We start from the raw sequence: 12,500 nt of genomic DNA, 5'->3' as shown, positions 1-12,500 counted from the left end.
CCCATTTAGTGTGGAATGGCCGACGTGTCAAAGTGAATGAACAAATGAAAATCAAATTAACGCGCTCGTTGCTTTTTATTCATGATGAAAAATAACTAAAATATTTGTCTGTGAAAACAAACTTTTTAATCAAAAACAAATTTATAATGGATCCATTTGCAAATGCAAATGACTTAAGAACACACGAATCAAACTTTATACATTCATCAGCTCCCTTTGGGCTGACATGATGGCTTGGAGGAAACGCACACTCGCTTCTAAGATGTCGAGCCTGGGTTTGAATCCTGACCCAGCGATAAACTGTCATCCCAGTGTTTCACAGGGAGGCTGGTTCATCAATGTGTGTGTGTGTGTGTGTGTGTGTGTGTGTGTGTGTGTGTGTGTGTGTATGTGTGTGTGTGTGTGTGTGTCGTCCCTCGGATGGACATTTAACTGGACGTCACATCTGCCACCATTTGTTGGTGGACGTTAAAGATCCCACGGTGTCCTTCGTGAAAAGTAGGTGAGCTATCGCTGGCACCATGGACAAATTACAAATTCCTGCTCTCACCAGCAGAGGGCATTGCATCAGTGGCACAGCCATGCCCTCAGCCAATGATGCTACCCCGCAGCTTTTGCTGCATAAAAACGAAGAACAACAACCACCTTTGGATAGTTCTGTTTATAGTTCCTGGCTGAACCCATGGATAATGATGCTGTCATCTCGAGTTGAAATTCCATTATTGTGTTGATTTGTCCATTGTGCGAAAATAGCCTTGCACTTCATGTAAAAGTCTACTGATGGTTCCAAGTGAATAGACCAGAACAGCAGTCAAGGAAAAGAGGACAGCCATTACGGAAAAGAGGACAGCCATCACAGAAAAGAGGAGGACAGCCGTCACGGAAAAGAGGACAGCCTTAATGGAAAAGGAGGAGGACAGCCATCACAGAAAAGAGCAGGACAGCCGTCACGGAAAAGAGGACAGCCGTCATGGAAAAGGAGGAGGACAGCCGTCATGGAAAAGGAGGAGGACAGCCATCACAGAAAAGAGCAGGACAGCCGTCATGGAAAAGAGGACAGCCGTCACGGAAAAGAGGAGGACAGCGATCGGGGGAAAAAGAGGACAGCATTTCGGGAAAAAGAGCAGGACAGCGGTCAGGGGAAAAAGAGCAGGACAGTGGTCGGGGAAAAAGAGCAGGACAGTGGTCGGGGGAAAAAGAGCAGGACAGCGGTCGGGGAAAAATAGCAGGACAGCGGTCCGGGGAAAAAAGAGCAGGACAGCGGTCGGGGAAAAGAGCAGGACAGCGGTCGGGGAAAAGAGCAGGACAGCGGTCGGGGAAAAGAGCAGGACAGCGGTCGGGGAAAAATAGCAGGACAGCGGTCCGGGGAAAAAAGAGCAGGACAGCGGTCGGGGAAAAGAGCAGGACAGCGGTCGGGGATAATAGAACAGGACAGCGGTCGGGGAAAAAGAGCAGGACAGCGGTCGGGGGAAAAAGAACAGGACAGCGGTCGGGGAAAAAGAACAGGACAGCGGTCGGGGGAAAAAGAACAGGACAGCGGTCGGGGGAAAAAGAACAGGACAGCGGTCGGGGAAAAAGAACAGGACAGCGGTCGGGGAAAAAGAGCAGGACAGCGGTCGGGGGAAAAAGAACAGGACAGCGGTCGGGGAAAAAGAGCAGGACAGCGGTCGGGGAAAAGAGCAGGACAGCGGTCGGGGGAAAAAGAGCAGGACAGCGGTCGGGGAAAAAGAGCAGGACAGCGGTCGGGGAAAAAGAGCAGGACAGCGGTCGGGGAAAAGAGCAGGACAGCGGTCGGGGGAAAAAGAGCAGGACAGCGGTCGGGGAAAAATAGCAGGACAGCGGTCGGGGAAAAAAGAGCAGGACAGCGGTCGGGGAAAAGAGCAGGACAGCGGTCGGGGAAAAGAGCAGGACAGCGGTCGGGGAAAAATAGCAGGACAGCGGTCCGGGGAAAAAAGAGCAGGACAGCGGTCGGGGAAAAGAGCAGGACAGCGGTCGGGGGAAGAAGAACAGGACAGCGGTCCGGGGAAAAAAGAGCAGGACAGCGGTCGGGGAAAAGAGCAGGACAGCGGTCGGGGGAAAAAGAGCAGGACAGCGGTCCGGGGAAAAAAGAGCAGGACAGCGGTCGGGGAAAAGAGCAGGACAGCGATCGGGGGAAAAAGAGCAGGACAGCGGTCGGGGAAAAGAGGAGGACAGCGGTCGGGGAAAAGAGGAGGACAGCCATCACGGAAAAGAGCAGGATAGCTGATGTATTTTTTGGAGGAAGAACATGGTGTTGTTTAAAAAGGCCAAGGATTTTCGATCCCTCCGAGGTTGACAATATGATAAAATATCAGGAGTTAAAAGGACAGAAGAAATTGTTGATTAGCCACACATTAGCAAATGGGATTGGTTTTTTTTTTCTTATTCCGAAGTGATAAAGATGTTTAAAGTAATAAAAGTTTATCGGATCACATTTTAAATTATTTTAACCAAAAAATAGGAATCGATGGAATAACTAAGTAGAACTATTATGAGTCTGGTTTTGAAGAAAGTTTAAAAGGTTTTATCGATGATTAGATGGGATAGGCTGATAGGATAAACCAGAGGGGAGGAGCCATTTGGGTTAAGGACAAATTGAAGCATTGCCATTTGCAGATGCATAATTGGACTGGGATTCAATTACCAATTTTGCCCGCTGGTTGCATCCTCACTGAGGCGTGGCTGTGCAGCTGATCCAGTGCTCCGCACATTAAGGCAGGACCTTGCTATTTACTCTGGTCCTGGCAATATCTCCTACTCCTCGTTTGTAAAGACACCGTGGGATCCACCAGCTCACAGTGGCACATGATTTCACAGCTTAACGTCCATCTGAGGGACGGTGCACCCATTGACACATCCTGCCTGTGAAACACCAATCCGACGGTTCATAGTCGGGTCGAGAATCAAACCTCGACGATGTACCAGTTGGTACAAGTTGGAATTAAATCTTACGTTACGTGGATGTACGAGCAGATGGAGATAGCAATTGGAGGAATAACAGAACGAACGTTTTCTTAATTGAAAAACTTTGCACAAGTGGATGAAGTAAAAGATTTAGGGATAAGAGCACACAGAACATTCAAGCAGACTGAACAGTGAGGCAGTAACGAATAGGACAAACAGGGATTTTGTGATGTACGAAGAGAGGTATTCACTATTGATGTTTGAAGAGGTATGAGCATTGTATAGAAGTGTAGTTCAGCCACACGTATCTCATTCTGCTCATGTTTGGTCATCTGTCTTGTTTACAGAAACTATATAGCTCTGTCAGCAAGGGATAGACGCACAAACTCTCAAACATGACGTCAGGACCATCTCCATATCTCAGGAATTTGATGGAGTCTGGCATCCTGCTCTACTTGCCAGGCCTGCAACATACAAGGTCAACGTCACACCTGATTTCCTGACTTCCTCTACTCTCGCAAACAATGCACTGCTATCAATGCGACCCTCGACACATTATTGGGCCCAATTCTGTTCCTAATCTACGAGTCCATAAACGACCATTTCAATGATCTGAAAAATCTTCTCTTCCTTTTTTACACTTCACAAAGTATTTAAAAAAAAAAAACCCTTGGTGCACACATGGGTATACACACCAAGGGTTGTGAACACACAAACTGACACAAAAACTCAATTATTCCAGATTACAAACAATTATTACACGACTTGGAGAGGATGCAACAACACTCCACAAGCTAAAGATCGTTTTAACCAACAAAAATAATAACGGAAGTAAACAAAAACTCTCAAAATCATGCCTGCAGTCTTTGTCGAAGTTCAAGGCCTTCCTCTCCCTCGGGTGCAACGGGAACGTTGTAATACTCCCCTTCTTCTTGGCTCAGAAGCTTGTACCTAGGGAGACAGCAAAGACAGGTGGTTAAAGTCATGGAGCATGAGGGAAGAGTAAGTGAGAATGGTGAGCAGACATGCTTTGGTATCCCACGTCAAGCAGTACGATCTGAAGAAACATCAGGCAGGCAGACGATGGAGGGTGAAACGGCAAAACGACGGAAGCAAACAATAATAAGTTGTGCAAAAAGAAAAAAATTGTTGCGACTCAAATGGTGTTACAAGTATAAGTAGCAAGATAATTCAAGCTTTTGATGATTTAGTTTTCAAACTTTTGTCATTGTCACCTCCACCACCGAAGGTGGACGGACGTTTTGTTTTCATCCCTGTTTGTCTGTCTGTCTGTCTGTCTGTCTGTCTGTGAGCATGACATCTCAAGAAGTTGCAGACGGATCCAGAAGAAACTTGGTGGGTAGGTTGGGTGTGTGACACGGATGAATTGATTTGATGTTGGTGAAGATCTGGATCGGGATACACTCCAGAATTTTTGTGGTTTTTCTTCACCATTGAGAAATAGAACCAAAAACGAGAGATAACATGATATCTCAAAGAGTTGCGGAGGGGTTTGGACGAAATGTGGTGGACAGGTTGGGTAGGTGACAACAAGAAGACGATTCGATTTTGGTTCAGGTCCGGATGCAGATCTGGAACCATCAGTGGGATACAAAACGTAAACGGTGACTTCCATGGTAACTCATGTTACATTTGAAGGTCATATGAGAATGTATCTAGTCCCCCACAGCATTGCTAAAGGCCCTGTCACACCTTGACGATTTAGCCAGCGTATGCCTGATGTATGCAAAATTTGGCTAAAACGCTGGCACACGTCGAATACGTTATGGGTAAATCTGTATACGTTAAGAGCACGCTGGCATACGTCGTAGTACACTGGCACACGTCGAATACGTTATGGGTAAGTCTGTATACGTTAAGAGCACGCTGGCATACGTCGTAGTACGCTGGTTTTTTTTCGTAGTACGCTGGCATACGTCGAATACGTTATGGGCAAGTCTGTATACATTAAGAGCACGCTGGCACACGTCGTAGTACACTGGCACACGTCGTAGTATGCTGGCTTTTTTTCGTAGTACGCTGGCATACGTCGAATACGTTATGGGCAAGTCTGTATACATTAAGAGCACGCTGGCACACGTCGTAGTACACTGGCACACGTCGTAGTATGCTGGCTTTTTTTCGTAGTACGCTGGCATACGTCGTAGTACGCCGAGGTGTTAGACAAATTTTCCAGACTTGAAATTGTTCGACGTATGCCAGCGTATGACGCACACGTTCCGCATACGCTTGGCCATAAGTTGTAGGCACGTTACGCGATCGTTGACACACGTCGACACACGTAACTTGTAAGTTACTCATAAGTCGAAACACGTCAAGGTAATGGTTAGCGTCAGTGTTCCAGACTCCCTGGGTTTTTGTTTTTTTCTTCGGTATGACGGTGATGTTGACACGTCGATTTCTCGTGCGGTTATGATATAATATAATTAATAGGCTGCTGCTCAACTATTTAAATCATAACCGCACTAGAAATCGAAGTGTCGACATCACCGTGATACCGAAGAAAAAAGAAAAAAACAAAAACCCAGGGAGTCTGGAACACTGATGCTAACCATTACCTCGATGTGTTTCGACTTATGAGTAACGTACAAGTAACGTGTGTTGACGTGTGTCAACAATCGCGTAACGTGCCTACAACGTATGGCCAGCGTATGCGGAACGTGTGTCATATGCCTAGTACGTCAAAAAATTTTCAACATGCTGAAAATTTCTCAACGTACTCGGTGTATGACGACATATGCCAGTGTACTACGACGTATGCCAGCGTGCTCTTAACGCATACAAAAACGCATAAACTTAACGCATAAACACCCATTTACCCAGAAAATATATATATATATATAAAAATAACTTCTGAAAGATTTCTCTATTATCCCAGGAAGATCCAGTCTGGGTTTTTGGATCAGTCGAAACACATTCTGGTTACAGCATTCAAAATAATGGCCAATCAAAAGTATTCTTCTTCTTTCCTTTTATGGTTGCTTGTGAGGGTGGCAATGTTAATGATAGTCCCTGTTATGGTTTCTTGTGAGGGTGGCAATGCTAATGATAGTCCCTGTTATGGTTTCTTGTGAGGGTGGCAATGTTAATGATAGTCCCTGTTATGGTTTCTTGTGAGGGTGGCAATGTTAATGATAGTCCCTGTTATGGTTTCTTGTGAGGGTGGCAATGTTCATGATAGTCCCCATTATGGTTGCTTGTGATAGTGGCAATGTTCATGATAGTCCCTATTATGGTTGCTTGTGAGGGTGGCAATGTTCTTGATAGTCCCTATTATGGTTGCTTGTGAGGGTGACAATGTTCATGATAGTCCCCATTATGGTTGCTTGTGATAGTGGCAATGTTCATGATAGTCCCCATTATGGTTGCTCGTGGTGGTGGCAATGTTCATGATAGTCCCCTTTATGGTTGCTCGTGATGGTGGCAATGTTCATGATAGTCTGTATTATGGTTGCTCGTGGTGGTGGCAATGTTCATGATAGTCCCCTTTGTGGTTGCTCGTGATGGTGGCAATGTTCATGATAGTCTGCATTATGGTTGCTCGTGGTGGTGGCAATGTTCATGATAGTCCCCTTTATGGTTGCTTGTGATGGTGGCAATGTTCATGATAGTCTGTATTATGGTTGCTCGTGGTGGTGGCAATGTTCATGATACTCCCTATTCTGGTTGCTCGTGGTGGTGGCAATGTTCATGATAGTCCCCATTTGGTTGCTCGTGATGGTGGCAATGTTCATGATAGTCCCCATTTGGTTGCTCGTGATGGTGGCAATGTTCATGATAGTCTGTATTATGGTTGCTCGTGGTGGTGGCAATGTTCATGATAGTCTGTATTATGGTTGCTCGTGGTGGTGGCAATGTTCATGATACTCCCTATTCTGGTTGCTCGTGATGGTGGCAATGTTCATGATAGTCCCCATTTGGTTGCTCGTGATGGTGGCAATGTTTATGAGTTTAAACATCTCCATAATGTTTTTGTTTAGTTCGAGTACGTCTCCTCTTGTATCAGTGGAAGGGAAAGATGCATTGTGAATGTAATTAGTACTTTCCCCATTGTGCTCTTCCTCATGCTCCAACTCTGTACACAGACCTTATTCTCAGACTCAATCCTTACTATCATTCTTATACCACATACTCGAACCTCATTCTCAAACTCCATCCTTTCCCTCATTGTCTTACTCCATCCTTACCATCATTATCATACCACATTCTTCAGACACTTGCCGAAAGAAACTCCAATTCACCAGCGCTTCGATCATCTAAGCCGCAACTCAATCACCTAAACGAGGTTCCAATCAAGCAGGTGGGCATTTGTATGGGTATTGGATGCAGGATCTAACCCTTCCGCTAGGTCGTGACAGCTCGGTCACAGCGTGCCAGCCAATCAGCATTGCAAGATGCCGAAAAGCGGACGTGATTGGTGACAGCGGCGAAGCTGACAAGATCTCCGGCAGCACAGTTCGGAAAGAGAGTGAAGTGGGTTCTGAGTGAAAGAGGAGAGTTGCTCCAAGAACGAGTTTGGAGACAGAGCAAAGTTCGAGAGAGTCGAGTCCAGAGAGTAGCAATTCCAAGTGTCAGTCCATTCGGAGTGTCAGCCAGTTTGGAGTGTCAGTCAGTTTGGAGTGTCAATCCAGGCCAGGTGCCCAGGGAACGTGACGCTGAGATGTATCAGGCAGAATGAGAACGGAGCTGCAGGTTTCCAGGTGTGACCACTTCTTCTCTGACAAAATATCCTCAGAACTGACTTCTCTCCTTACATGTCTTTTGGACACACACATTATATCCTTGCATCTTTCAGCGTACACAACTCATTGACTCGCATTGTTGTGGAACATCAACTGAGTCCACAACAGTTCTTTATAGAGTTCTCATTACACGCCACCGCATACACCGCACCTCCCACCAACTTCTCAATCACACACCTTGTTCGTTGCACGTGAGCCAACAGGCTCAGTTACGGGTGAGCCCGAGGTCAACTCCATAGCCCACCAACTTCGCTTTATCTCTCTATCACCCTTGCTTATCGAGTTTCCCGGAATGATTGAGGCGCCTGTGTCTGTCGCTTCATGGAAAGATGAATGACTAAGGGGCTTGTGTGTTTCAAGGTAACATTCTTTCTTTGTAACACTGCTTTTGCTTTGTAAATGACCGTTTGCTTGTAAATACATGCTATTTGCTAAACATGACCTTTTGTTTCCAACCTACCCAAGTGTCTCTTTCTCCATTGTTTGGCAGAATATGTAAATAGTGAATGGGAGTTTTGCCCCGTCGTTTCGCTACGACCAGACAAACCGACGTATCACATGCAGTTCAGCTCCGTCATTCTTGATTCATAAGGAGTGGGGCAATCGAGAGCACGGTTCCCTGTATGAGGGGATTAATTTTCTGGAAAGGTAACGCGGGAATTGGGCGTGAGTACCCTGCCTAAGTTAATCAACTCAGATAGTGCCCACGGTTGTTCAGCAACCCATTGTGCTCAAAAATGAGGTCAAGAGATCCTGGAAGCTGAAGAGAATCGAAATTGTGCCAGCGATAATTGGAGCAACAGGAATGATGAAGAAGATCCTTTCTGAGGTTTTAAAAAACATCCCTGGGAATATTACCACAAACGAACTACAATTGGAGGCAGAGTGGGACCAAGTTTCATCAAGATCATGTGTTCAGTTCAAGCGATAATGACTGAAGTGCTTACAGACTGACTAACTGACTGACTCAATTACTCACTCACTCACCTTCGGACACCGCTCGATTGCATAAGCTCACCTGTCTAAAGTCCAGGTGAGCTAAATATAGCAAAATGATTATCTCTTACCAGCCATCTGCTTGGCATTTCACCAGTTCTGAAACACCAAAGGACATTGAACCCATGAAGTCATTCCGAGTAGTCCGGTCCCAGTCCCACACCTCAATCGAAAGCCTTCGGTCACTATCCTCTCCCTTCAGCTTGCTGCATCGATGAATCAGTTGGTTGGGGAAAGTGGGGAGAGACACAAAAAAAAAATTAAGAAAGATTTTTCTTCAATGAACGAGTGGCTGGAAGATTTAGTTTAGTCAAGGTGGGATGTGTTAAAATTATGAGAGCTCAGGCCGAGAGAGCGTTGAAATCGATGAAGTGGCCTGAAGATAAACGAGCAATGGAAAGGGGTCGACGTGATTGCCCAAATGGATTGATGGATATGATACTTGTGGATGAAATGAAATGACTAATCTCCCAATGAGAAAGTGGCTGCAAGATCAACATTCTATTTCATCTACAATTACCCCAATCTTTTTGTGGGGTTGGGCAGGGAACATTTGCGGTCGAAGTCTTTCACGAACTGGTTGGCCAGGCCTGACGTTTGACCGAAGGTGGCAGGAGTTCGGAAATTGGACAGGGTACTGGCGATAACTCGCCTTGCTTCCTCCCCCTTCAGATTGCCGCATCATGAATTCAGTAGGAGGCCGAGGGAGCACAACGTCAAGCAATTTAGATAAGATAATATATCCAACAAGCCACCATCAACAAGTATGAGCAGGATGGGTCCTCTTGCTTAACCTCCTTTTGGGGGACGTTGCACAAATTGATGTACTGCCTTCCATGTGAAGCACCAGGGTGGTAGTTTTTAGCGGGGGTCGAAATATATCAATTGCTTAGAGCAGGGCAACAATTGGACAACAAGTAACAATGAATGAAGAGGAAAAGAGCAGAGAGGATAAATTTTAAGGGAAGAGCTAAACCTCAAAAAAGACAAGAACTTACAAAGAGAAGTTTTCTTGCCACATCGGATTCAGTGTTGCCTTGATAGTTTTTGTTTTCTGCTTGCTCTCGTTCTTCGGGTCCGGCACCAGCTTCAGCTTCACATAAGGATCCGAGAGGCCATTCGGGTCCATGGGGATCAGGTTACGAGCCTCCTTCACTGCAGTTGTGTTCCGCAGAGGTATGGCAAGTTAAAGAGGGCACTTGATATCAAGGGTAGCATGAGTTTAATATTTACCGAGTGCTCTCTTGGTCTCGGCCAGATTTGGAAATAAACGCACAAGAGTGATGCATGCAATGGTTTCAAGTTTATTGCCGCATCAATATAATGCAGGTTTGCTTAAAAGGAACATCAGGGCATGACGAGGCCATGAGGCCCGTCAAGCCTGTGCAATGGTTGACAACCTATGGTTGTTCGTCTGTGCTTTGATCCTTTTTTTTTTGTATGCTGAGCATTAAGCAAGGAAACAGCACATACCATTTTTAGTCTTTGGAATGGCTCGGCCAGGGTTCGAACCGCTGACTTCTCAGACTCAGAGTTGACAACGCTCTAACCATCACGCCAACGAGTCTGGTAATTAAATATACAATTATGCATCGACATAGAATTTGTAATTTGGTTGAAAAAGACAATGCAAAATGGAGAACATTTAGGATCAGCAGGTTTTTTTTTTTTTTGCAAAAGACATTGAGTATAGGCTACTGAAACAAACAAACAAAAAATAATACTAAAATGAGGAATTGATGAAAATAATTATATTTTCATCAATGGCATTATGCAGAAATTATTATGCATTACAAGATGGGACACTTGCAAAGACGGATTAATTTTGCTGAATAAGCCAATTTTGAGATACGCTCGATTACAATCACTCCGAGTGATCAGTATGCACGACAGGGAGGCCTATTCTGGAAACTGGTATAATCCACTGCACCGAAGTGAATAAACTTAGCCGCAAACTCATATCTTCATCTGTCATTCACAAACTTATATTGTGCTTTCCCACCACGATGTAGAAGGCTCATGCGCGAGCTCGAAAGTGGTCAAAGGTTGACAATATGGAAGCACTAATCATCTCTTGATGCACTGGCAAGGTTCCATTACGAGCGGAATGTAAAAATGAGAATGTAAGTTTGAGCAGTGGATCGATTGTAAAAGGTTGGAAGTTATTTCAATTTCGTACGTGGATTTGAAGACGCGGATATTATCATGCCATGTTATAAGTGGATACTTTTATCCATGACATATGCTGACATCCAATGACATGCTAATTTCCTCATTTGATTGGACGTCCAAATATTCAGTGTTTTCAACAAAATTCCAAAAAGACAAATTTGTTATGGAGTTATGGATCCCTCGCTCCAACCCTTCATGTTTGTTTACGAGTTGTTCCTTTCCCTCCAACCTTTCCCTCCTCCTTTCTCATCGAACTGCATTCTTTTTCACCCTTTCCTTCTCCTCTCAGTCATATCCCTCGACCGAGTCATTTTAGCAAGACGTACCTGTTTCTGCATTTCACCAGTTTGTAATTTGCTACAAACTTTAAAGATTGTGTTTTCTGAATTTGATCGTGATTATCGTTTTGTTCTTTCGGTGTATATTTTATGTACTGTCTGTGTCTGTCTGTCTCTCTCTCTCTCTAACCCCTTTTTGAAGTGCCAATTATATGAACTACAATGTAACGCTGCTCATATATAGGTTGAAAAAAGCAACATTGAAGAAGAAGATGGTAAATATGAACATTCATATAATTGCCAATTTCATATATTTAATCCACCATTTACATTACACCTCATTCATATATTGTCTTCTTATAAAATTGATACAAAATCGCAATCACCTGATGCGCACGTGCACGCACGCACACACACCCACACCTCTTCTGCCAGGTGACGCACCTCCCCCCCCCTCCCCAACAATCCCCAAATGCAAGGGAAACGACTCACCTGTGACGTGAAGCGTATGAGGACCAGTGACTTCTGCCACAATGTAGATTCGGCCTCGACGTTCCGTGTGATCCATTCCGCATAGGCTTGGAACATTCTGCTGACACCCCTTATGGACGTTCATCTCGCAAGCTGATGGAATATGGGGGAAGAGGAAGAAGGTTAGAGGGAAATTTACAATTAACATTTAGGCAAAGCATTTTCGTTCTCGGTTCCTCTTCTTAAAAGTGGCTGCATAATTAATTAATTTGGTTCCTAGGCCACAATGTCACTTCAGCAATCGACTTGGGAGTACAAAGATCCATCCATGCAATTTTATCGGAATACAACTGCCCTCATTCCAAAAGACTACAATTTTAGGTGGAAAATAAATATTTTATGAGGTGTGTGTGTGTGTGAGAGTGAATGAGTGAGTGAGTGAGTGAGTGAGTGAGTGAGTGAGTGAGTGAGTGAGTGAGTGAGTGAGTGAGTGAGTGAGTGAGTGAGTGAGTGAGTGAGTGAGTGAGTGAGTGAGAGAGAGAGAGAGAGAGAGAGAGAGAGAGAGAGAGAGAGAGAGAGAGAGAGAGAGAGAGAGAGATATATATATATATATATATATATATATATATATATATATATATATATATATATATATATATATATATATATATATATATATATATATATATATATATATATATATATATGCATCCAATACAGTGCCTTCAGAGAGTATTCACAACCCTCGATGTTTGTCACATTTTGTTATGTTACAGTCTGAATTCAAAATTGGTTAAATTGAGATCTGTTTTGTCACCAATAAACACAAAATACCCCGTAATGACAAAATAAAAACATATTTTTAGAAATCTTTTCAGATTTATGACAAATGAAAAGT

At 44.3% G+C, this 12,500-nt stretch overlaps 1 protein-coding gene across 2 annotated transcripts in view; it reads right to left on the bottom strand.

Annotated features, from left to right (window-relative positions):
- LOC147025399 (protein kinase C alpha type-like) overlaps positions 1 to 12,500 on the bottom strand; it is a 325,473-nt gene that overhangs the window by 168,223 nt on the left and 144,750 nt on the right. For both annotated transcript variants that reach the window (XM_085886367.1, XM_085886366.1), the window contains exons 5-8: positions 11,624 to 11,755; positions 9,680 to 9,836; positions 8,753 to 8,887; positions 3,780 to 3,873 (exon numbers count right to left, since the gene is read on the bottom strand). In XM_085886367.1, coding sequence (XP_085742493.1) covers positions 3,780 to 3,873; positions 8,753 to 8,887; positions 9,680 to 9,836; positions 11,624 to 11,755 — 518 coding nt within the window. The remainder of the gene's footprint in view (positions 1 to 3,779; positions 3,874 to 8,752; positions 8,888 to 9,679; positions 9,837 to 11,623; positions 11,756 to 12,500) is intronic.

The sequence above is a fragment of the Eptatretus burgeri genome, chromosome 6 (genome assembly GCF_056783735.1).
Source record: "Eptatretus burgeri isolate ZD-2024b chromosome 6, Ebu_testis_v1, whole genome shotgun sequence".
Classification (NCBI taxonomy): domain Eukaryota; kingdom Metazoa; phylum Chordata; class Myxini; order Myxiniformes; family Myxinidae; genus Eptatretus; species Eptatretus burgeri.
This window is presented reverse-complemented; position numbering and strand designations above follow the sequence as displayed.